Genomic DNA, 27,202 nt, shown 5'->3' with positions numbered 1-27,202 from the left:
TAAATGATAAAAAATGTTGCTTTTTTTCAGTGGGAGGCTTTTTGTCTTGTTTAAGCAGGGCACAATTCGAAGTAGGCACCACCACAGCAACCTTTTCGAGCAACTTTTATCCTGCCTGTATGCAACCTTTATTATAATTATTTGAAAACAAGCAAGTGTATTTTCTCCCTGCTGGGCTTTTTTCATCCCTCTGTTTTTTCAGAAGATGAGGAAGTTGGCATCGTCTGAGTCTGGTAAACAAGAAATAAAAAAAGCAGCTTTATATTTTTGGCATGTCCAATTACTTGTAAAAATGTAGCCCTTGCATTTTAAGCAGCAGGGAATTTTTTTCTCTTTCTTGCTATAGCTGCGTCATAGAGAATGAAGGGGGAGGGAAAAAAAAAACCTTGGGGCTAAAACACAGTTTAATGAGAATAAAACCCACATCAAAGAGTGGACTAATGGAATGATATAATGCTTACTGTGTCATTTCCCAAAGGGGATATGGATGACAGTACTTATATTTCAATTATCTATTCACTGTCTGCATAAGATGTTGATTAAATGGTTCTAAGGTATTAAAATTATTTTTGTGGCATTCACAGAAAAATGTTGATATTGCACATTATCCTTAGATCAAAATATATATTAGCCAGGAAATTATATATCTATCTACATAGATATTTTGTTACTCAGGGCAATAAAAAACCCTTTTATTAACTCCAATATTACATTCAAATTCAATTCAGTTAAAACGAAGACTGCAGAAGTTACTAGCTATTCAGCTTGTGCCTTCAACTGACTCCTGCTGTCTGAAAATAATTCTGCAGCAACTCAATAGAGACATTCCTTTGTAGGCAGCTCTCTGTTTGTTAAATATAAATCCTGCGGAAACACTTGACCCCTCACGCCTTGCTGCTTTTCAGTTCAGCTGTGAGGCCTTTACCACAGAATTATTTATCAGAATCTTTAATTGCAAGTGGGACAGTTGATAAATTTGAGTACATTGTACATCACATCACGTTAGGAAACATCCCAGATGCTCATGTATAAACCAGGAGTCACGGTGCATTTGGCTAAATAGCCGCTCCATCTGCTTGTGAGGAATACTGCAGAGAAGTGATATGGACTCCTAATGGAGTTGTCGTATTCTCCCACGTCAGCTCCACACTAGGGGGTAGAGCCCAGTTAACTTGAAGGAGCCAAGCATTGTATATTAATTCTTCTGATTTTGTGCCTAATATGAACAAACCTTTTGGACACTAATTTTTGCAGTTTGTTGTTTAAAACTAATTTGGAACAAACAATTTACTTTTCTTCAGAGAGTGGAATGGATTTTCTGAATCCATCCCTTGTAACCCATTAAGAAAAATCAGAAAATCTATCACCACATCTTATCTGTGCAGTAACCTTGGTATTTTCTCCATGATTTCCTTTCCTAAATCTGTCAAACATTTCAGATTTGTGTTTGTAAATTTTGGCTTAATGCAATCAAAGCCCCAACGTTTTATTCCCTTTTAATCGTGACGAACCTTATCTAACTACAACAGCATCATTATTCAATTTGTGTCAAGTGTTCTGAGAAATGTCAGTACTCAACAAGTCTGTTACAGAGCGCCTGTGATTATAAACTGTTATACCTTGAATTCTGTTTACAGTAAGTCAAGTTAAAAGTGCACTTCTTCTATAAAGGACAGAGTTTATCAAGTCTTTATACGGGTCATAGCTTACATGTTATCAACTTGGCAAGTCCAGATACCAAGAGTTTTTTCTTACACTTTTTAATTAGCTTGTGCTAGAATAGTCTTTGCTGCTCAGTCTTTATGACTAAAGAAGCTCCATTCTTGAGGGAAAGATATGCAAAGAGCCCTCTCTCACATTTTATTTGAAACTATGTGATAAGAACATTGAATCACATGGATTTCTGCATAATAAATCATTCCATAAAGGAGTACAAGCCACTGCTCTAGCTGTGTGACTATAGCAGATCACAATCACAAACTGTGGTGTTGGATACTCATTTTATTATTTTATTCCTCTCTCATACCTACATGATGAACTGTCTCGCAGGTCAAAACACACAAAATAATATAAAAGGCTGGTCCATAAATATAAACACCCTATCTCTCAGTGCAGAGGAAACCAAAAGTTTTTAGAACATTCCCTTAATGCATTGCTCAATATGGAGTGTCTTGAGGTCTTCCATTTATCCCAGCAGTTATATTTCAGGGGGTGTTCGTAAGTGCTTCACACCAAATCATGCTGCTTCTTTTTTTTTTAAATCCAAGAGTGTTTTGCTTTGTGTTCTCAGAAGCCTGTTACGTTTAATTCTGACATGTATAGAGAAACTGTTGGTTCCAACCTGTTGATATTAGTAACAAAAGAACTAAAGATACAGTTTTTCCTGGGCAGCACTGGAAAGAAGCCTGGCACATCCTAAATTATTTGATTCTTCCCATCCCTATATTGATTGTAGCTAATGTCCTCAGCCCAAAATGAGTAGGTTTGGACTCTTTTTACCTTTGCTGGGTGTCTAAGCTTACTGTGTAGCTCCTGCATTCCTTTTATCTTGAACAGAAAAGTCTCTCTCTTTCTTTCTTTCTTTCTTTCTTTCTTTCTTTCTTTCCTGGACAGCCAATAACAGTGTCCCTAAGTTAGAAATTGATGCACCAAGATCCAATTAAAATAAAGAGAAAACCAATAACACTGCAAAGTGTGTGTTTGCATATGTTAGATCAGTGGTCCTCAACCTTCGTAGCCTCAAGGCACCCCTTGGAAAATGCAAGCTCTGACCTTTCTTAATTTTTTACTACAGAAAAATAATAGAGCCATTCTTCCATTGCAAAGAACTCAGAAAGACCATAGTAGGTCAGAATGTTTTGGACATTATAGATCCCCTTTTAAAATGTCTGTGTGCATCTTATCTTGTGAATCATGGTTAGCTCCTAACAGTGCTAATATTGCAGTATATTCTTAGAAAGACTGTATGGCATTGGCACACTGGGGTGCTCCTCCCTAAGAATCACTGAATTGAACTAATCAATGCAGAAAGCATAAGCTGTAGGCTAAAACTACAAAGACATTTTCATCCTGACTAATATCTTTTACCCAGAACTCCTGAATGAATCTCAGCCCAGCTAGTCATTGAGCCACTAATGACTCCATGTTGAGCAAGATGATCCAACCAAGCTGCTACTTTAGTCTAGGAGTGTTCAACCTCCAGCCCATGGGCCAAGTCTGGCTTGTGGGGGTCCCCAAGCCTGGGGAAATTGGCAGTGGGGGAGCAGTAACAGTTAATACTGCCCCCCATCCTGACTGCCAAAATCCCAAGCCCGAAGGGGTATGTTGGAGCAGAAATATGACCCTCCCCCTGCATGATCAGATCGGGCTGAGCCATGCCTCCTTCCCTTGTGCAGTTGGTCCAGGTTTGGCCTATGACACTTTTTTGCACCCCTACCCTGCCCCAAGGCCCCTTTATCTCCACCCAGCCAAGTTAGGGCTGGACCAAACCTTCCTCCTATGAGGTCAGGCTAGGTCCCCCTTCCCCAACAGGGCTGGGCCACAGCCCTTTTTATCTCAGCCAGCCAGGTTGAGGCTGGGTCGAGCCTCCTTCCCCCGCACAGCAAGATGAGGACTGGGCTGCGCCCCTCCCCCCGCCACCATCCTGCTCCACGCAGCTGGATGGGCCCCACCATGCCTGTCCAAAGTGCCAGAATGGGTCCACCAGCAGATCCAGCCTGTGAAGAAACCAGGCACTGTCCATCTGCCCCTTTGGACAAAAAGGTTGAGCACCGCTGATCTAGTCTGTATTTCTATAGCTTGTCAGTGCAAATGTCATAGGAGATGGTGTCAAAAACCTTCCTAAAATCAAGATACATGACATCCACTGTTCTCCTCCATCCACAGAACCTGTCACCTTTATCATACGAGATCAGATTGCTCAGGCATGACATATTCTCAGTGAATCTATGATGGCTGTTCCTAATGACCTTGTTCTTGTCCAAGTGCTTCACAGTAGATTCCTTGAGGAACCTGCTCTGTGGTCTTTCCAGGTATCTTTTTAGGCTGACTGGTCTATAATTCCCCAGATCCTCCTTGTCTTAAAGATGGGCACTATATTTGCCTTTTTCAAATCATCCAGGACCTCACCTGACCTCCATGAGTCCTCAAAGAGCATAGCTGACAGCTCTGAAATTAACCAATTAATTCCTTTGGTACCCTAGGGTTCAGCCTATCTGGCCCTGCTGACTTGAATGCATCTAGCTTCTCAAAGTAATCCGCAACCTGTTCTGTCATTACTCTAGGCTGTTTGTCTCCTTTCTGTCTTTCCTGCCAACTGCATTTATCATCTGGTAGCTGCCCCTATTTCTGGAGACCTGAAATGAAAAAGGTGTTAAATACTTCAGCCTTCTTTGCATCATCCATAACTAGATTGCCTTCTGCATTTCATAAGGGATCCATGGTTTCTCTGGTCTTCCTCTTACTTCTGGCATACATACTTGTAGAATTCCTTTTTATTGTCTTGTATGTCCCTTGCCAAATACATTTCAAATTGTGCCTTGGCCTTCCTAATTTTCTCCCCACATGCCCATGTGTTGCACATACACTCTTCCCTAGTACTATAAACAAGCTTCACCTATTTATCAAATTCCTTTTTTGAATTTCAGCTCATTAAAGAGATTGCTGTCTACCCAGGCTGTTCTCCTGTTGCACTTCCCATTCTTCTGTCAAATCAGGATAGCTTGCTTCTGCACCTTTAAAATTAGCTTCCTTGAAGTACAGCCAGCTCTCCTGGATTTCTTTTCCCCTCAGACATGCCTCTCAGGATAGGGACAGACGTTCAAAAAGCCTGAGCCTGAATTGATTCAATCCTTGCAGGTCAGTCTAACCTGGCTAGTCTGAATTGGTTTGTAATTGCACAGACATCCCCTCTGAACTGAAGAAATGTAGTCACATGCCTGCAGTGGCTCAGGCTAGAAGCTGGGGGGGCATTAGAGCAGCCTTCCTTTCCCTTCCAGAGTGCTGAGCTGAGGGGGGCATGGCCAGCCCTGGCAGGATGCTTTGATTAGGGAGGGGTGTTTTTCGCATCTCTCCTTCCTGAACTAACTGTAGCCATCCATGACCATACTCCAGTCATGTGAATTATCCCACCATGTTTCCATAATCCCAATTACACCATAATTCTGTGATTGCACTAGGACCTCAAATTCTTCCTGTTTGTTTCCTATGCTTTTCACAGTAATGTATAAACATTTCAGGTATCTGACTGACTGTTCTGTCCTTTCCCTGAAGACATTGGTAAGATTTTTGTTATTGCTTCTCATTACTGAATTTTTATCTAGGTCCCCAGGCTCTTCATGTCATCTGACTCTTCACAGTCATATTCATACATGATAATTTTATAATATAGAAAGCACAACAATAAATTTAACTTGGTTCATCAGTCTCATCATCTGCCTTTTTCTAGACAACTCCTTCCCTACAGATCTCCCATACAATTATTTTAATCTAGATGTGGCAATAGTGCCTTGACACTCACCCCTTAGTAATAACTTTTACTTCTGCTTCGTACAGCTACAAAGTGCTACACTTAGAACAGGCCTGTCATGCCCAAATGCAAAATGGGGAGTGACTGGCTAGGCTGCAGTATTACAGAAAAGGACCACAAGCTGAATGAGTCAGATTTAATAATGTGGCAAAAAAAGGAATTGTATTCAAGTCACAGGATGTGATTCTCCTACTCTGTTCAGCACTGGTGAGGTCTTACCTGGAGTTTGTGCATATTGTATTTCAAGAAAGATGTATACAAATTGCAAAAAAACTAGAGGAGAGCAGCAAAAATGATTTGAGGTCTAGAACACATGATGCATGAGAAAGGGATGGAAGAGCTGGAGTTATTTAGTCTGGAGAAAAGAAGGCTGAGGATGGAAATTGATAACTGTCTTTTGAAAACTAAGAAGGTTATAAAAAAGATGATGGTCAACTAGTCGTTGTCTGCAGACAAGAAGCAATGGGCTAAAATTGCAATAAGGAAAATTCAGGCTGAATGTTGGGAATAACTTTTTATTAGGGTTAAGTACTATACAGATGACCCATAGAGGTTGTGGAATCTGTCGCTGGAAGTTTGTAAGTGCAGGAAAGGATTTTTGTGGGTGATGTCTTTTATAAGACCGGCTGCATGGTTGAGATTAGGATTAGATTAGCTTTCAAACGCATTGTATTCTTCAGGTCTGACCAACTGACTTCATCACTGCAACACTACAAATACCTAAACATTTTTCTTGGATAATTTAAAGAAGGATGATCCTACCTTGAACATGGGATTGGACTAGATCAGGGTTCAGCACACAAAGGTCCAACCCAGCTCAGAACAGCACAGGGGATTGGGCAGAATGCAGTTACTCCAGGCCTCCTGTCCCTTCCAGTGTCCTCATCTGCAGGCTTCCCTGGTGCTTGCTTGTGTCTGCACTTACACAGGCCCATTGTAATGAGGGTAAGCACAGGCAGCTTGGATGCTTGAGGGGTGGAGGGGAGGGGAAGTGTGGGGGGAACAAAGATTTACAGCCTGCATCAGAAGACCTGGTTGCAAAGGCTGCAAGCCCCTGGACTAGATGACCTCTTGAGGTCTCTTCTAGCACTATTTTCTATGATTAAAGAACACTACACAATACTTTAAGACAGGAAGTGAAGAATAATGCATGCATGAAATTAGAGGTGGTACTTAGTGTGAGAGGAGATCATTTGCTTCCGTTGCAGTATGATTAGATTCAACAGTTAAATTGCTCTTACAGCTAATAATGTTCTAGAGCAGGGGTGGGAAAAATGCAGCCCGGGGGCTGGATATGGTCTGCCAGGCCATTCTATCCAGCCTGTGTGGCCCCTAAAAAATTTAGAAAATTAACATTGATCTGCCCTGGACTGCCTGTCATGTGGCCCTCGATGGCTTGCCAAAACTCAGTAAGTGGCCCTCTGCTCAAAATAATTGCCTGCCCCGTTCTAGAGTCCAGGTTTTCCTTCAGCTTCAGGCACTTGCTCCTTGTCCTACCACATTTGATACAGTGATTAATTCCCTCCCTTTATTTTATTTTCTTCCCGTGAAGGTACTTACAGTTTGTGATTCTATTCATGTTAAGTCTTCTAATGACTGTTCAACTTTTCTCCACCACTTTGTGTTAGAAAAAGTTTATAAATATTTTAGCACTGCAAAATTCTCCACCATCATCAGCCTAATGAGACTTTTCTCTATTACTTCCAAAATACCGGTTCCTATCCTGTAATCACTCCAAATCCATTTTACTTTTCTGTGAAGATATATTACCCATTCTGTTGTTTATTTTCTGGTTTTTAAATGAATAGAAGATTGAAAATTTTAGACTAAATAAATGTATTATTTAGTTGCCATTATGTTAGGCTGTGGACCAGGATGTAGTTTAAATATTATGGAGGCCATTTTTCAAATTTACTGTAGGTTTGGCTTGTAAGCACTTCAGAAAAAATATTTACATTTTCTTGACTGCAGGGGAGCTGTGAATATTACTCACCCTATCATTCTTACCTAACAAAGACATATAACTAGGAACACACTAACTCTCTGCAGGGTTGCTAAGAATTGTTATGATTAGTTTTCTGGTGTATATAGCAAATGTAATAAGAACATAAACACTTTATAAGTATGGGCCCTTTTTGATTGTTAATGTTTTATATCATATAAAGTGCCAAGGCCAATTGCAGTTTCTGTTTAATAACAAAGGACCGGCAGCATAAGGATGTGAATTTCTTTGTCAAGTGCAAGTAACTGCAAGTCTCCTTAAACTTGTGTGATAATAAGCTCATCCCAGATTTATGTTCTCTGTGGTCCTGACTCTTCTCTCTGACCTTCACAGGCAAACGCTTGTATCTTTGCAGAATCTCATTATTTTCAAAACAACACAAAACCTAATCCTGCCATCAGTTGTATGTAGCTACACTGGTACAAATATGAACACGTTCTGTGCCATAATATAAAGCTCTAGAAACATTCCAGTTATTGTATTCTCAGAATTTGCTTTCGAGTTGAAATCCCTTATGCTTTGTCTTAGCCCAAGCTGAACATGTTTGTGGAAACTTTCAGCAGAATCGATAGAGCCAATTTTGAGTTATGTAAGCGTTAAAAAGAGAGATGTGTCCCTTTTAGATTGAAATAGCTTTTTTAGACTAGGCTTGTTTGTTTATGATCGTTTTAAAGTTGCTCACTCTGGCAAAGGAGACAGAACATCTGCAGCTCAGATTCTTTAGGATCTGGGGAAGCTAATTGCTGCCAATTTGGTTAAAATACAGTGTCAATTACATTTTTAAACAACAGCTATATACTGCCATGACAGGAAAGCTTGGATTCCATGCATGGGTTATTTCCTCATTGGGAGAGAAATGAATTGACACAGACACAGGATATTTATCCTAGCCTGTATTTATTTACAATAAGTACACTTCTGAACAAATATATTAGATAGCAAAGCAAGGGCTCAGTTGGAAACTGAAAGCCAAAAATCAAGAAAACAACTCTGTATCAGGTTTCAGCCAAATTTGTATGTTTATCCACTGCAGGACTATGTAATGCCACACTCAGCATTTTAAATGTTTTGTGACATAAAGGTGTCACTCAATATAAAGTCCCCCTTCCCTGCAAGTTGGGCCAGATGTCAGTCAAAACCAGTTACAGGTTGGTGCCAATAAGCTTTTGTTCCAGCCTAAACACACAAAAAAGGTATTAGTGGCTCAAAAAAGACCTATTTATAAATCCTTGCACTTCAAAGTGCTATTTGTAAGACAGTTGGGTCTGTAAACTCCATCAGAACACACAATATTATAATAGTGATCTGATTTCTGTGTATAAATGTCTTTAAACACCAGACCACTAAGTAATTTGGGCCTTTTAAAGTTTCATAGTAATTTTATGCCCTTTGTGTGGATCTTTCCTCCCTGTTGCATATAATTTATTTTAGTTAATTTTTCAGCTCTTCATTGTAGCATTATATTTTTACTCCTTGGGAACTTTAAAAAATTATTACATTCTCAAAACCAGTTAGTGCTTCAATGAAAGCTAAGACCCCAACCATCTTGTCACTGTGATATAGAGCAGAAGTTCAGCTAACTTGGACCACATGTCAAGTTACAGACTGCAACTGTGTTGTAGGTGGGTCAGAAGATGGTAATGCTGTAGCTGGGTCTTGCAGTGCAAACTGGATCTAAAAATTTTGCAGCCATATTTTCAGTGAGATTCTATGCCAGAATTTATGGAGTCCGATTACTAGGACTTAAAGATTAAGGAGATGATATATATTGATGGAGCCATGACACTGCTTCTTTACATTTGGAGAGGAAGTTAAATAATTGGTCAAAGGCATTGACCAGTTTCTGCTGTCTTTTACCCCTCTTTAAAAGGTTTTTTTCCTCAAATTTAAGGCAGGAATGAAAAAATAATGCATATTCTGATGCCCTGAGTTGATGGGGAAGTAGGGGGAAGGGTTGTGTTCTCAATTAAAACTGTAATTTGGTTTTGCATTTTGGCTTTAAAATAAATCGTCCTCCAGTCCTCATCATGAGTCATGAACCTTTTTGCACAACTGAATGAGAGAATAAATGAATATCTATTAGGATTTTTCCCAAGCTTTACACAAATATTTCTTGTGTAAAGAAATAGTAAATGTAAATAGTAAATAGTCAATGTAAAATAGTGCTGTTCTAGCTTATTGATAGATACTGTTTAGCTTAATGAAATTCTGCTTCTTTGCAAGATCAGACTTCAATCAGTAGCTTTTCATATCTTTCATAATATAGAATTGCACTGGAACCATGAAAGGTGACATTAAGAGAGACAGAGCAACTTCCCCGTATTTAGTAAAGCCTGTGATTGATGCTACATAAGATGTACTGAAGCACCAGCAATCAAATAATGTGTTCTTGTAGCAATAAATCCCATCTGCCAACACTAAAAGCTATTTTTTTCTTTTAATTAGGAAGAAATATCTGTCTTTAGAAACTAAACAAATCACTGATTAAAATTGTAATTGAATGTAAAAAATATTTGTCATTGCATGGTGCTTAAGTGTTTTATAGTACAGTGTGTAAATCTTACTAAGAGGAGCTTATAATGCATAATTGTATAAGCACTTTAAATTTGGGTTTGGGTTGTTTTATATCAGACATTATCTTGCTGCCAGACCCACAGGATTTTGATTTTGCATATCTAAAAGTTACAGCTTTAAAAAAACGATAAAGCTGCTGGTCCACAGAATATTATTCCAGTTTGTTTCCATCATTATTGTTGTTATTACTGTACTACTTTTGGAGTTGAGAGTGTAGTGAATATGGTTTTTATTACTAAAGATATAAATACCACAGTCCAAAAAGATTTGTGCAAAAAAGTTAGAATTTAATTTTACTGTTGGTGGATTGCCATAATTTAGTTGCCTGTTGTGATTAGTGACTGGTTTTGAATGCTGTGTTTGTTACTTTGAGGTTAGAAGTTATACAAGTGCTTTCTTAGCCTTCCCTCAAAAATCCTTTCATGGTGACCCAGTGCTACTTAAAAGGAAGATCTTGCAGCCAAACGTGCTTTCCACAGTAATGCAACAGAAGTCTTCGTTAGCCAGATATGCTGACTTTACATTGTCCATTTTCTAAGGCAGAGGTACTCACTTTCTTGGGACACCACAGGCCAGATGCATGGCACTGGGCCATTCCGTAGACTGGGTCAGGCCCCATGTCACTCCATGCCAGGATCAGGCCCTGGGTCTTGGGCCACTTCTACCCTGCCAGGGCCCAATCCTGGCTAGGGGTGGGGGGAGGGGTTGAAGTGTAGGAAGCTAGAGCCTGATCCTGGCCAGGTGGAAGCAGTGCAGGCCTCCATGCTGCCCCCAGCTGGCTGGAACCGGGCTCCAGGGCTCTGTACCACCCCCTGCTGGCTGGGATCAGGCTCCAGGGGCCCAGCCTGGCCCCTGGGTGCTGGGATCAGGCTCCAGGGGCCCAGCCTGGCCCCTGGGTGCTAGGATCAGGCCCTGTGCCACTCTAGGCACCTGATCAGGTCTACAAAACCACAGCCCCCAGAGTACCTCACAAGATCTTTGGGGAGCCCCGTGGGCCAGATTACACAGTATGGAGTGGCTGGGATTTGAATACCCCGACCTAAGATGTAGGAGCAGAGAGGCTTCTACAGATCTCATTTCTGTTGTGATTATCTTATTCCTAAGATCATCGGTCTGTCTTCTTCTCTATCTCCCATCAGTGTAGGTATGTGGGGGATTGTTTGGTGCAGCTTTTGGCAACCCGTGCCATTTCTTCACTTCTTAAAGTGATCTCCATAGGAGACTTCGGAGTCTGCTAGAGAAAGCTCAGGAGCTTCAGGGTGCTTCATCTCTCAAATTCTTCCCTGGCTAATTTGCAGTTCTCCAGCCAGAGAGCATGCCTATGTTATTTCTGAATAGCATACGGCTAGGCATGGCAGTCACAGTTTTTTACCCCAAAGTTGGGGCTGGTTGCGGACAGCCATTGAGTGCTTGGTGTGCCATAGCAGCAGGAAGTCAGGAGCTACACTAGATACCAGGAAAGCCTGTGTATACCAGTACAGGGGATCTGATTTTCTAGCCTGGATTAGGCAGTTTTGTGATGAAGCAGCCTTTGTGTTATTCTACACTGTCACTTAAGGCAGCTTTGCATCTGATGAGAATCAGAGGAGAGGGCTTGGATGGTGTATCTTCATTTATTGAATACTTTAAATACTTGAGGTTGGTTCTTACATTCAAGTTGATACTTGATTCCGGAAAACATACTGGCCTTTAGGAGGCTCACAATAGCCAATTATTCTCTCTTGGGGATAGTGTTTTCTCATAAATACAAAATAAAAGAAGAAAATGGGTTATGGTGTTAATTCACAAAAACTGAAGAATTGAAACATTCAAATAGCCTTCATGCTTGGAACGTCCGTGTATCTCTGCTATTTTAATACATGATGAAATGACTGGTAGCAGAATGTATTGCACCTCATGTGTAAGACTGGCCCTCTTATTACAATAAATTGTTTTGACAGTGTCATATGCAGATGAAATTTTCATCTAGAACAGCAATATTAAGATTAATCTGAACCATCAATTTCACCTTTATTGTCTCAGTATCATTTACCTGTCACCATACAGCATTATGAAGTCAATGATAATTTAGCATTGTTTTTTTCAGCAGCAGCAAACAAATTACAGCTCTGAGGGAAATAAATGTGACATTTATGATGGAAACTGTACCTCAAATGAACAAAGCAGAAATCTCATCAGGTGAAACAGACATATTTTTGATCTTGCAAAAAACATGTAATTTTATGATTTGATTATTAAAAGCTGTGGTTTGCATCTTTCAAATGGGGAGGATAGTTGACGTCAACAAAGTGATATGCAGATGAAAATGAATGTGTACCTTATAGCTTCTGTTCAATGTAAAAAAGTGGCTTGATATATTTTTTTATCTCAAAATAATTAAATAAATAAAAGACAAAGAACAGGTCTTTGGCACTGTACTCTTTTTTTCACATTATGAAGCATTGGGGAGGTAAAGCTTCTTGTTCCCTGGTTTTGCTGGAGGAGTTAGCAGGTTTTTGAATAAGTGCATGAACGTTCTGTGCCCGTAGTTAAAGGTGCAGATATGTTGAATCTTCAACGGTCATCTTTTTCTAGGAATTTGAGTTAAATGGGTGTTACCAAAAATAAAGCAATGGGAGGTGAAAATAAAAGCACTTTGTGACATCACTGAAAACACCATCTCAATTCTCCATTTGTCCATAAAATCTCTCGGGAAATACACGGCATGTAGAGCTTAATTGTGTTATTGAGTTCTAGTGTGGTATCGTGAATAGGGCACTGGAGTAGTGACTGGAAGTGTTCCGGTACTGAACTGCTGTGTGACCATAAGCAAGTCCCTTAACCTCTCTGCTTCTCTCTTCTTAACTTGTCTGTCTTGTCTGTTTAGATCAGGGCAGGCAATTATTTCAGGTGGAGGGCCACGTTACAAGATCTGGCATGCTGTTGAGGGCTGCAGGGGTAGCCCTCCCCCTTGACGAGTGCCCCGGCCCCTGGTTGCCATCTTGGGATCATAAGTCCTGCCCCCCTAACCTCTGACCTTTGCCCCCTGAAGTCCCTCCCCTTGCCCCCAGAAGTACTCCTTTTGAGAGAGCAATTTGCCATCTTGGAACAGGAAAAAATATACATATACTAAAATTCAAACATTGACAATAGCCTATTTTAATTGTATTTTAAAAAAAAAAAATTGTCCTGATGTGTGTGTTTTGTTGTGTACATAGAGGTGATTGCATAATAGCTCAAAATGAAGTCTTATTCTTGTATACTGTGGGAAGGGGTGAGGGGTATGAGATTTGTGGGGGGCTGTAAGTGTGTGTGTATAGGGGTGGGTGGGTATGGGGAGCTTGTGGAGGGTGCTTATGGGGGTGTGTGGGTGGGTATGGGATTTGTGGGGAGATGGGTGTGTGGAGGGGGCAGATGGCTGGGGGGGTGCATGTGTGTGGTGGGGTGCGTGAGTGTAGCAGTGAGCTCCCCCCAGAGGCGTGCGGGTATGGATGGGTGCAGTGTTTGTAAGGTGTGTGATTGTGTGTGGGGAAGGTGTGGTTGTGGGGTTTGCAGGTGTGGTGGGGTGTGCATGGGAGTCCCCCATACACACTCCCTTGAGCCGTTCAGCCCCTGCTGTGCAACAGCCTGGAGCCCAATGCCACTGCCAGCAGCGTGTAGCCCCAGCGTGCCCCACTCCCGCTCTAGACTCAACCTTTATCGGAGAGGATCAGCTGGAACACAGGCACAGCCCACTCTTCACTGCCCGCCTGTGGCGCATCCTGCCAACCCCTGGGCATGCAGCGGGGCTGGGGCAGCTCTGCAGCTGGACTGCCTTCCTAGGTAGCCCAGGTGGCAGCAGCTCCTTGCAGCTGCCACCACTGCCAGCCCCAGCCCTGTGGTACCAGCAGGGACCCACGTGCACAGCCCTGACCCCACATACTCTGCACCTGCTCTGGGCTTGCCCACCCAGGCTCAGCAGTGGCAGCGTGGAACAGAAACTGGTGCTTAGCGCTTGGGGAAAAGTGGCCCCTCACCTCTGCAGGCACTTCCTGGTGTAGTTTCCTGGCCTGCAGTCCTCTGGGCTGCCCTACATATGCTTTGCACTGCTACTACTGCCCTGTCAGGCAGCCCTGAGGCGGTGACACAGCATAGACACAGGGTAGCCCAGCATGGGCTCTAGGAAGCTACATCAGAAAGTGCTGGCAGTAGCGAGGGGAAGGGGACACTTTTACCCCACACTGAGTAGCAACTTCTATCCCACGCTGCCACTGCTGAGCCTGAGTGGGCAAGCAGAGCAGGCTCAGGGCATGCAGGGTTGGGGCTGTACAGTGCGGGTCCCCACTGGTACCGTGGGGCTGGGGGGTGGAGGCAGCTAGAGGGAGGCACCAGCACCTGGACTGCCTAGAAAGGCAGTCCAGCTGTGGAATCACCCCAGCCCTACTGCATGCCCAGGGGGGCAGCAGGGCGCACCATGGATGGATGGGGAATGGGCCAGGCGGGACCAAGGGACCTGCTGCAGGCCAGGTCTGACCCGCAGGGCATATTTTGCCCACCCCTAGTTTAGATGGAAGTGCTTCCAAACGAGTTGTCTATCTTTGAATTTGTAAGGTATTGGACATAATGGGGTCCCAGTCTTCTCTGAGACATTCGTGAGCTACTACAATCCAAATAACAACATGTCTGATCTAGAAAATCAACTTAGAAACATCCTTTAAGGTGTTCTGTATGCCTCATAAAGGGATAAAAAAGGGGCACAGTTTTATTTCCCTTTTAGAAATGGGTTAATGTGTGTGCAGAGGGCTTTTTTGTTTTGGCTTTGGCAAGCAAGGGACGAAGAGGAACTTGTTTTATTCCTTTTTAGGGTTGGTTTTGTATTTGCATTTTCAAATATAAGCACTTACATTTCATCTGCAAAATATGCAAGCAGGCACAAATGGGCACTTAAATTCAAGCTTACTCTTACGCAAATATACTTTGCATGCACAGTTGCCCATTAACACAGGGTCACAAAATAAGCTCCTTTACATATTTACATAGTGTCTAAGCATGCGCTACATATAACAGCTAATCACATGAATGCATTTATTCAGAATCCATACAGGGTATCCATGTATAAAATATGTATGTGAGATGGCGGGGAGCAGGGAGAAGGATTGAGATTTGCACCTTAATCCTAAGTTTTTAAGATTCTTTTAAAAATCTAACAGTCTAATTTCTTGATTTTTTTTAACACATTTTTTCTTAATCTTTTGCAAGTTCAGTCATTTCTTGATTTTTAAATTGTAATAATTTTAACTTGAGTCAAGGTGATAACCTTGTACATGTCCTCTTCACAAATTGTTTTGCCTAAAATTATTGTGTAGAAAGTGTATGTTGATGAGATCTGGGAATGAGGAATTTTTATTTTCATTAATTAAGCTGCCGGTGCTGTTATGAAGCACATAAATGGATTAATTGAATGGAGGAAAAGAAACTTTGTTCAGGACATGCTACTAGTAGCAGAACAAGGACTAGAACCCAGGAGTCCTGACTTAAAATTAAAAAAATAAATAAATACAGCCATAAAAATATAATCAGTTCATCTAAATAAGCTCCCCGGATTCAGAGACTTTGCAACCACTTGTGAGTTATGGGGGAAGGGGCTGCATCATTTTCTAAAGTCACCATCTACCACACGTGATATGTAGGGTTCCAAGTGAATGCCTACCAATTGCATATGGCATAGGAGCCTGAACTGCACTCGCATGGGATTCCCTCCTGCCTGCTCCCTGTTCTCCCACTCTCACCAGCGCGCTATCCTTGAGTGATTCTCCCCAGGATGATTGACAGTGTCTGGAATCCCGCTGTGTCAGGGGCAGCTCTGAGCTGGATGAATTCAAGAGTAAGCCCCTCTTCTCTTGGGCCCTGTCGTTGGAGTGCACTTGAAGGAGAGCTGCCTCAGAGGAGCTCTACTGGTAATAAATGTCAGCAAGGTTTCTTTGGCTTGTGAATGCTGTTTGATTATTCTCTCCACTTTATGCATACACCACAGCATGCTCAGAGTCAGTACTGGTGCATTTTGGGTGTGTTATGCATTTACAGTGGAAGAGAAGGAGCAGGGGGCAGCCTAGTTGGCTTCTGATTTTTCATCCAGTTTGCATAGCACATAAAAGGTGCTCAATATTTTAGATTTGCAGTTTGTTTAGAACAGTTACTTGGCATTTTTTCTGTAGTGTGATTATAACTAGAAAGGCCTCCCATTGTCCCCTAAAAAAAAGTAGCTTCTTAGTCAACAGACGCGCTTTCCAAAATGGATCCTTGGCCACCTTTCCAAATATAAAGCTGTCCTAAATGAGCATCTGGATAATTTCCCCAAAAAAAGTGAATTCCTGAATGGTGTTTAGTTTGCCCACCCCTTTTCCCAGTGTGTTTGAACTCTGCCCACCTATCACCATTAAACAAACATTAGTTGAAATGTTCCTTAGATTGCTTTGATTTGAGCTAGGGCTCAATTTTGTCCCCAGCAACTCTCAAGGATCATGGGAAGCCCAAAGATCTGCCCTAAGGATTGAGCTGTCTGTCTTTGACTCATATCTGCCCACATCCCAGATAAGAATTTGCTTTTATTCGTTAGCCTTGCAGAACTGACATATCAATGACAGAGTGAGCTGAATTCTGTTCTGTCTCATGCATCATCAGCAAAAGTCACCCAACTCCAGCTTGCAGTATTTTTATAAGTGCTGGTAGTTTGAGGCACAGAAAGAACATAGCTGAATTATCAGATCTCAGGCTGAGTTTGAGAGCAGTTAGAAAAATCGTCATTTGGCTCTTATACACCAAGTGGATGTGCAGTTCGAATCCAAATCTGTCATTTTTACACAGTCATTTTTCAAAGTATGGCTTCATTGCCTTTCATTTAAAGTTTCCTTCTCTCTCTCACTGACATGCACACCCTTTTCAAATACTAGTGCCCACAATGGCACTTTGATAACCACAGTCTGATACTATATCAGATGCTTCATTGATGCAGTGCCTGTTCCATGTTAATGACCCAGAATAAATTTAGAGAGAGAGCCAGTTGGGGTGTTCTTCAGATTCTTGTTACCTCCAGGGTTTCTGCTTTAAATATTAGGCGTTTACTTGAAAATTGTCCATAACACTAACAAAAATTGAGCCCTTTCCTTTATAATCAAGCTATTTGTTTTGTGACTTTTTTTTAAGACTTGAGGCAGAAGTTTTGACATTACATGGATTATTATCAGTTGCCTGAAGGATACTGCTCTCATTTTAAATTAAGGTTGTGTCAGATTTGAACAAAGTGCTGATTGCTCCTTTTAGAAAACTACATTAAACAAGCATTTAATGGGCTGAAGAAGATACCAGCTGTGGAGATATCAATATAATCCATACAGTTTATTGGGCAATTGCTGAGAAGTAGAAAATGCAATACTTGCGGATGGCTAGAAGCAATACATTTCAAGTACCTGTGAATAATAATGATCACTGCTGATGTAATGTGTCCCACCTGAGGATGTTAGAGTAGTATCAAGGGTATAGGTTGTAGCCATGTTGGTCTAAGGACATAGGCAAACAGGGTTCTTTGGGTGAATCTGATATCTTTTATTAGACCAACTTATATAGTTGGAAAACAATTATTAAGCTTGCTTGATAATTGTTTTCCAACTATATAAGTTGGTCTAATAAAAGATATCAGATTCACCCAAAGAACCTTGTCTGTCAGAATAGTATCAGGTAATCCTCATGAGACCCCCTGTAACGTAAGTCAGCCAAGAGCAGCCTCCTGCAAGTGCCATCAGTGTACCAAATTCTCTTGGTGAAAACATGGGAAGTCATTCTCAGCAGTTGCCTCTCAGCTCTGGGGCTCCCTTCCCCTTGAGGTCCACCAGAACCTGAGGCTGGACATCTTCTGGAAGCATTGTAAGCCCTTCCTATTTGGACAGGCATTTAGTAGGGAAGACTAAGGTGAGATATTGCTGGAGAGGGGAGAGAGGTGTGCGGGCATTGCTCTGTCTATAGCTTATAGTTTCTTAGTTTCTGGGGTCGGAAGGGACCTGAGTAGATCATCTAGTCCAACCCCCTGCCATGGCAGGAAAGAGTACTGGGGTCAAACGATCCCAGCAAGGTGTACATCTAGCCTCCTCTTAAAGACCCCCAGGGTAGGAGCCAGCACCACTTCTCTTGGAAGTTGGTTCCAGATCCTAGCCGCCCTGACAGTGAAGTAGCGCCTCCTGATATCTAGCCTAAATCTACCCTCTGCCAGCTTGTGACCATTATTCCTGGTCACTCCTGGCGGTGCTCAGGGGAACAGGGACTTCCCCAGTGCCTGCTGATCCCCTCCGACTAGTTTGTAACAGGCCACTAGATCCCCCTCAGCCTTCTCTTGTGGAGGCTGAACAGGTTCAGGTCCCGTAGCCTCTCCTCGTAGGGCCTTCCCTGCTGCCCCCTGATCATGCGAGTGGCCTCCTCTGGACCCTCTCCATGTTGTCCACATCCCTCCTGAAGTGCGGCGCCCAGATCTGGACGCAGTACTCCAACTGTGGCCTGACTGGTGTCACGTAGAGGGGGAGGATCACCTCCTTGGACCTGCTCGAGATGCATCTGTGGATGCATGACAAGGTGCGGTTGGCTTTCCTGACTGCATCCCCACACTGCTGGTCCATGTTCATCTTGGCATCAATGATGACTCCAGGATCCTTTTCCGCCTCTGTACGGACAAGAAGGGAGTTCCCCAGCCTGTAGGTGTGGTGCCGGTTGTTGCTCCCCAGGTGCATCACTTTGCACTTGTCTGTGTTGAATCCTATCCTATTCTCCTCTGCCCACCCTTGTAACCTGTCTAGGTCTGATTGTAGCCTATTCCTCCCTTCTAGCATGTCCACATCCCCCCACATCTTAGTGTCATTAGCAAATTTGAACAGGGTGCCTTTTACCCCCTCGCCCAAGTCACTGATGACTAATTTTATTTTAATACTCTGTTGGCTTTTATAAGTTATTTTGTTTCTTCTGTTCTGTTCTCTTGTTCACTCATTTTAATAAGTTACTTTTCTGTCTTCTGGTCACAATATATATTCTTAGTATAACCAGTTTCCTCCGTCCTCATGTAGGTATCATGTTTGTTCGTAGGAAGCAAGGCTGGATCTCAAGTGCTAAGAAGGCTATGCAATGCATGCCACTTCTAATTTTGAAGATTGTACTAAACAGTGATTCTCTTTGCAGTGCCGTCTGCTGTCTCCTTGGGAAAGTGAGTAGGTGCTATAGCGCTTATGATTGAGGGAAGCCTTAGGGTCAAGAAGGGTGCGGAGTTCTGCTGTTCAGAACTGCTTGTGCATAGCTAAGTAGATTTAAAGTTGTTACAATTATAGATCTAAACAACCCTGATTTATCCTGAATTTAAAAATAAAGATTCAACTCTTTTTGTCCTATAAATTGGTAAGGTGCTCAGATACCAGTATGTTATAAATATATGGAAAGATGGATGAGTTGTTTAGTTTACATGATGTCAAGGATTATCTGTAAGGAATGTTCTGTTTATGCCATGGTGTCATGTTAGTGCAGAGGGAATTAAATACTTTTTTTTTTTTGCCTAAACTGGTAAGTTTAAAGTATTATCTACACATCGTCTATACTGCAAAGCATAGCTGTCAGTGAAATGGCCACTCAGAACAATTTTTTACTTATGAAGCCCACCTTCAATAAAATAGTGTTTAAATGTAGATTGATTTTTAAGGGATGTATGTTGTAGCTGTGTCAGTCTACAAGCAAGAGCAGAACTCTTGTGGTACAGGCAATTTATCTTTTATTAAACCAACTAGATAGCTTGCAAATAAAAAAAAATGTTTTGCAACTATCTAGTTGGTCTAATAAAAGATATTGCCTCTACTGCAAAAGTTCTGACTGATTTATTTTTAATACTTTGAAATATAATTTTAATAATTTTAAATGTAGGCCTCATTTTTAATAATTAATTTAGCATATGGAAGTGTCTTTTCCCAATATTCGTTTTTTAAAAATACGGGTTCTTGAGTTTCATTTTTCATGTTGTTAATCTAACAATTCAGCAAAAAAGAGAAGCCATTCTGTAGGAATTTATACCCTGTTCATTCCAGTCAGACATCTTCCCAAGCATCAGGTGGGTAGGCTGGGTGAAGCTCAGAAGACTTTTTAAAGCATCACCTGGTGTGGGTGCAAGGTTCCATGAGGTTCAGGACTTGGGGAATTAATTCACTGCATATGCAAGCCTCTTTATTTGTTAAGTCCAATGTTTCATACCAGCAAGCATGTTAATCAATCCTTTGTCTCCATTTGTAGTATTTAACTAGTTTCTAAATTAATTTCATGAACTAATAACCCAAATAAGAATGCTTTGTATTGAAAAGCTTGTCTAACGTGCATTTGGTCTGATAAAAGATATCACCTCCCCAAGAAATCCTTCATAAACTAGACCAGTGGTTTTTAACTGGGGTGCCATGAGATCCTTTCAAGGATGCCACTAAACAGAAAAGTTATGGAGGAATGCCTTGGGTCTAAAAAGATTGAGGACCACTAAGCTAGATGAACGTACTCCGTTTTATACTTCATTTTGCCAATAATTAATTAGCCAGGGATAACCCTTTGAACCACACAGTCGACCTGAGGCCAGACAATATGGTACCCAAGAGCCCTGAATCCCAGTCTCATGCTGTAACTAGAAGAGATTCAACCACCGCTGAGACTAATTGTGAACCCTGTTTTTATCTTCAGGGTGTTCTTGTGTCCACCGGTTTAAAAAACATGAAAAATGGCATGGGGGTGTTATGCTGGATATAGTTTATCTCTGATGCAAGAACTAAGAATTGTTGTTGCTGAGCTGCTCCGTGCAAACAGTGCTAAAAGAGCAGGCTTACTATCTATCCTGTCATGCCAGGCTTATTCATCAGCCGCTTTACCTCACCCACCACTATACACACACATGTATCTTCTGGACTTTTCATTTCCTGTGGCAATTTATAACGATGTAGCTTTCATTTGAATCGAGGAGCTGTATAAGATTCCACTCTCTTAATTAGGAAGAGCAGTGTTCGTTGCTCTGAGCCAAGTTCTGTTTTCATTTATGCTCATGGAAACCAAGAGAAGTGAATGAGCAGTTCCTCGAGGTGTGAGGGTGGAAGCTGATCCTTTGTCTTCCTACCAGTTCATTTCTATATATAACCACTGTATCATTCAGGAACTTACAGTCTAATTCTACCGTATTTGGGAACTCAGTGAGTTGGATTTGCTTATACCAAATTCAGGGTTTCTTAAATGTGCAGGGGACATGCTAAGAAAGTGTAATGTATAGACAGAGTGTTGGGGCAATTTACTATGTAAATGGTGTTTGCTGAATAAAAGAATCTAGTTCCCAGTAAAACTAATGGGCACAATCTCATACAATACTTTAACAGTGTAGCTCGCTAGCAAAATTTGCAAATCTTCATCTTGTCAGTGAATGACAATGCAGTATCCTGTCTGTATTCATAACTATCAAAAACATTGGGATGGGTTACTGTGAACACTGAAGGAAATAAGTGTATTCCCTCTACACTTTATAACATAAAATGTATTGCTGGATTTTAGGAGCTGGCAGTATTATCTGTGTTCATTTCTTCAGTTTGTTGGCTCAGTTAATTTATTTTGAATTGAAGACAGATTTTTACTTAGTTCCAACATTTTAACTTGAGACTTGCTTATATTAAAGGTTCTGATTATTTTAGAAATCTGTAAAAGGCTCTGTCTGATGTGACTTGTCTGACTAGGGTTATAACAATCAAAACAGAACAGTTAAGGCTTTTTAATAGCAATGGCTTATTAAAATTCATCTTTGCTAGTGGGACTTCTCGGAGCAGAGTGTGGAACATTAGTTGCAGTGCATATTTCTGTATGATGTACAGTAAGATTTGGCAGTAGGAGAAGAGTATGCTATTAAGTATAGAATGAAAAATACTGAATGAAAACCTGCTAATGGAAGGTGAGGGTTGCATAGTTTTAAGAGTTAAGATATGTTGAGATAAGCTTGTTACCAGAATTAATTTAGCTATATTGCAAACACATTATTTCCTATTCCTGTCTTGCTGGTTAAAGTATGAAGTAAAGAGTTTACCAAACCAAAACTCACTTCACATTACTTGCCTTCTTTCCATAGTCATCCCCCCAGTTTCTGTTTGCTCCTTTCCATTAGAAAAAGCAAAGTGAAGCAACTGATTCAAACTTTTTCACAAGTGTAAATGAAGTGCGTCTCCACTGTGGTCAAAAGGAGTTAAAATGGTATATAACTGAAGCAGGCCAGCAGAAATACAGGCCCCTTTTTTGTGTGCCAGTGCTGGGACACAGGCATGGGACACGGGCAATGTGGTTTTGAGAACTAACCAAAACAATTTGTCTAAGTATGGGTTAAAGAGCCTTTGTTAATCATATTGGGTGTTTATTATGGCAGCTTAGATGTCAGCATTAACCATTTCACCACCGATCATTTTTGCAGAAATTTCCATTTGGGACTGGCAGGAGCTTGCAATTTCTTCCCCTAAGCCTGACTTCCAGAAAATAGGACTAATGAAAATCCAGTTGCAGCCTTCTGCTTCTAGCAAAACCTAGGAAGCTGTAGATCACTTGCTGTTGCTCTCAGATAATGGCAAATCTTATTTTGGTTTCATTGCTCAAATTCCCTCAAACATGTTAAGCACCATATGTAAGCCAGCTTTGAGGTTGGAAACTCTAGCCATTTGAGGTACATCATGAAAAATGTTTATTCCTGCTTAAATGAGTCCTATTTTAATAGCCTTAGAATAGTATACATTTACACAGTTCAGGTATTTCTGAATTTTCAGCACTGGTCACAAGAATAAGAAATAGTGTAATTATTTCCATCATTTATAACTCTAAAGCCATCATAGCCAGCTTCTCCAGAAAGGCTTGCTTTAGCTGAAAGGTAGAGTATAGAAATTTCACCTTAAAAAAATGTTACAGGCTTCTAGAAACTGTTTTGTTTTTACTAAAAAAAGTTTTGCAACCTTAAATTTAGCTGTTGCTCTATACACAATATGAGGGGAGCAGATGTAGCCTTTGATTGCATAGTTTCTTTGGCTGTCAGCTTTTCTGTTAACCATGTTTTCTGGTTTTTACAGTCCACTCCTTGCTGTGTCCTTTGCTGCCTCCTGCGCAATTCCAGGAATCACCCTGTTGACACTGGGAGTAAATTCTCTCACTGGGGCACTAGGAGCCTTCAACATTTTCCTCTACACATGTTGTTATACACCAATGAAAAGAATGAGCATTGCCAACACATGGGTGGGGGCTGTTGTTGGTGCCATTCCTCCCATCATGGGCTGGACTGCAGCTACTGGCAGTCTTGATCCTGGTGAGTATAAAATATACATCCCTTACTTTTTTTTTTTCTTGGGGAGGAGTAAAGGGGGAAGGATTTGCATTGCTGCATTTGGGGCAGCTAAAAATAAGCAACCTAGAACTATGGGTTTCTCTTAAGCATAGGGCTTAGTGATTACTGGTGCAATATACATTGAAGCACAGTACTTACAAAGGCTGGCTTATATTCTTCTTAGCTATTAAAGGCTTGTTTATGTTGGCAAGCATGCCCTTACAGCACCGCACCACATTAGGGCAAAAGAAATAAGCACAGGTCTTGTCATTCTACCTTTTATAAGTCATTAGTAGCAGATGCAGGATCTAGGGAAGCATCACTCCCAGGTAATACATGCTTAGGAAACCTGGAAATCAAAAGCAGGAAGAAGAGCTTTACTTCAGTATCTGGACTACAGTGAAACAACCTACATATTTTTGGAACAGAAACACTGGGCTTAACTTCAGGTGTTTCTACTGGCAGAGTCCAGTTATGTCTTCACTATCTCTCCAAATGCCAGAAACTATCCTAGAATGCCAATGTATTGGTAGATTGCTTAATTTGGGCTTTTGAACTGTAAATATTCTTCTCCCCACCTCACGAACAGAGTTCAGAGATTTCTTTTTAGTAACTGTGAACTATTTTTACATTGCACGTAAAACACTGATCTGTTCAACAGCTAAACTTTGAGACAATTGGAGCTTGTTCTCCCTGCCAGCTAGGATCTTAAAGCCTCAAAACTATTTTGTTAGAGTCTAGAGAAACTTAAAAAGTTTGAATGGGTCTATTAGGAAAAAATAGTCATTTTAGTATTATTTAAAACATTTTTTCGGTCTGTAATAGATAAGTATGTAAACGTAGTGTTTATAAATTCTTGCATTTTCACGAGAGCTCATGAAGTTGTAAAATGCAACTACTTTACTTTTTCAATGCATAACATTTTTAAGAGAGCCAAGGATTTCTTACAGGGGTGTAGGTTGTAGGATTTCTTAGGGTGATGTCTTCTATTGAACCAACTACGTAGTTGGGATAAAGGTAGACAAGCTTTCGAATGCAAGGCATTCTTTATCAGGTCTCGGAGAGAGTGCCTTGCATTCAAAAGCTTGTCTACCTTTATCCCAACTACATAGCTGGTCCATAAAAAGATATCACTGTAAGAAGTCCTTGCTTTTCACATAATTTCTGGACTGTCTTGACTACTACATCCCTCTTACACTACTGTAATATTTTTAAAACTTTGTTAATGACTTCAAATACTAGTCTTCTAAACCAGAGTACTCAGAATCCATGCAAAATCCATCTTGTTATTCCTCATTTGTGGTACACATTTGTGGCCGTGGAAATGAAGCTGAATTGCTACTGTGTATACTCTGTTATGATATAACTCTCAGCTGGAATTAGGCTAAAAGTTTCTTAATCACACACATTAGTATTTGGCATCTTGTCTTAATTCCCTCAGTTGTGCCTCCTGAGGAAAGACAGTGTTTTCTTATGTTTTGAAAATTCTGTCAGACCTCTTAGAAAGCCCTCTGTTGGTGAAAAGATGATAATTTAATTTAAAATATAATTTTGGCCACTATTGGAGACAGGTTATTACATTAGATCAACCTTGGATCTGATGCTGTATGATGATTCCTATGTTTATAGGTAGGTTTTGGTTAAAGTAACTTTACAGTATCAGTTCTAAATTTGCTGCATTTACTTCACTGTCAGTTTGGGCAAAGCCAGGGTGTTTTCTCAATATTGAAAGAAGTGTTATTAGGTCAATAAGAGCCTACACAGTGAAACCCACTCAGAGAGAATCGTGGAGAATTCTGACTTAGAATTGACTGCTTCAGTGCATTGCAATATGACAATTGCATTCCCTTTTATGAAGAAAGTAGATTATCAGTGGTAAAAGGTCTGCCTTTTGAGCTCAGTTCTTCAGGGCTCCTATGAGAGTTAAAGGTGCTCAACACATTGCAGAATTTGATCTCTGTATAAGAAGGCTTCTATGTGCATGCCCATATACACATCTATATATGGATGTGCATCTATTCTCTGAAACCTGCAGAGCCAGAGTTGTGGAACCCATTAATAATGTGTAATTAGCTAGCAGACCTAACCTAGTTTTTAGGTTCGAGGTGTGAAAATACATTTGCACCTTGTTAAAAAAAGATTGATTATCCAGCTGAGGAACAATGAGGAGCAGACAGAAAGCTAATGAAAAGAAAGCTACTCTGAGTTTCACTGGTATTGCTTGGGTTTACATTTTATTGTGGATTTTCTCTCCTATTCTCACAGCAATCACATTATTGTAAGGGTTTCTGGTAGTCTAAGACTAAGGTAGCCATTAAATATAGAACTTCTTTCACTTTTCACTTTGGGGAGCTAAGTGGCTAACCATTGCTGGTCCGTTTCTTTACATTAGAGGCCAGCTAATATCACTGACATGATTCAGCTTTGCTGAAAGACGGTGCTAGTCTTTTGTAGGGTTATCATATTTCCAATTTTAAAACGGAGGATACATGTTGGGGGGGACAGCAGTAATATGATTGTGGGGGGAAGCAGTGATATGCCAGTGCCCTATCCCTGCCCTGCACTCCCAAGCCACAGCTTCCCCCAGCCTTGCTGGTGCTCCTCACTCCTGACCCACAGTACCCCGCCCCTCAGGCCATGCTGGTGCCCCTTACTTCCAACACGCAGCCCCCTTGTCCCTGCTTATGCCCCTCACTCCTGACCCACAGCCCTCTGCCACTGCCTGTGCCCCATGCTCCCAACCCACAATCCCCCGACCTCCTTGGTGCCTCTCACTCCCAACCTGCAGGCCCCTGCTCCCCTGGCCCTGCAGTGTCTCCTGGCTGCCCTGCCACTATGAGGCAGGGCACTGGTCCCAGTGCTGCCAGCCAGGCCACGTAGCTTCCTGCTGCCTCTGAAGGGCCCGCCCCACCCCCTTTCCATGGTGGTGGGGTAGGTGCCTTCTCCTGCTTGCTGCAACCCCAATGTCATAGTTTCTAGGGTCGGAAGGGACCTGAGCAGATCATCTAGTCTGACCCCCTGCCATGGCAGGAAAGAATACTGGGGTCAAACGACCCCAGCAAGATGTTCATCTAACCTCCTCTTAAAAACCCCCAGGGTAGGAGCCTGCACCACTTCTCTTGCAAGTTGGTTCCAGACCCTAGCTGCCCTGACCGTGAAGTAGCGCCTCCTGATATCTAACCTAAACATACCCTCTGCCAGCTTGTGACCGTTATTCCCGGTCACTCCTGGTGGTGCTCGGGGGAACAGGGACTTCCTCAATGCCTGCTGATCCCCCCTGACTAGTTTATAACAGGCCACAAGATCCCCCCTCAGCTTTCTCTTTTGGAGGCTGAACAGGTTCAGGTCCCGTAGCCTCTCCTCAGAGGGCCTGCCCTGTTGTCCCCTGATCATACGAGTGGCCCTCCTCTGGACCCTCTCCATGCTGTCGACATCCCTCTTGAAGTGTGGCGCCCAGAACTAGATGCAGTACTCCAACTGCGGCCTGACCAGTGCCGCATAGAGGGGGAGGATCACCTCTTTGGACCTGCTTGAGATGCATCTGTGGATGCATGACAGGGTGCGGTTGGCCTTCCTAACTGCCTCCCAACACTGCCGGCCCATGTTCATCTTGGAGTCAGTGAAGACCCCAAGATCCTTTTCCGCCTCCATGCTGACAAGAGGGGAGTTCCCTAACCTGTAGGTATGGTGCTGGTTGTTCCTCCCGAGGTGCATCACCTTCCACTTGTCTGTGTTGAAACCCATCCTATTCTCA

The 27,202-nt window shown here is 41.8% G+C and overlaps 1 protein-coding gene across 1 annotated transcript in view; it reads left to right on the top strand.

The window, feature by feature from the left end:
* COX10 (cytochrome c oxidase assembly factor heme A:farnesyltransferase COX10) overlaps positions 1-27,202 on the top strand; it is a 154,876-nt gene that overhangs the window by 110,717 nt on the left and 16,957 nt on the right. Inside the window, exon 6 of the mRNA XM_090060346.1 lies at positions 23,198-23,430. Within this exon, the coding sequence (XP_089916472.1) occupies positions 23,198-23,430 (233 nt within the window). The remainder of the gene's footprint in view (positions 1-23,197; positions 23,431-27,202) is intronic.

Source organism: Crocodylus siamensis, chromosome 8, assembly GCF_052110815.1.
Source record: "Crocodylus siamensis isolate JL-2025a chromosome 8, ASM5211081v1, whole genome shotgun sequence".
NCBI classification, from domain to species: Eukaryota; Metazoa; Chordata; order Crocodylia; family Crocodylidae; genus Crocodylus; species Crocodylus siamensis.
Note: the sequence above shows the minus strand (reverse complement) of the source record. Positions and strands in the feature narration are given on the sequence as shown.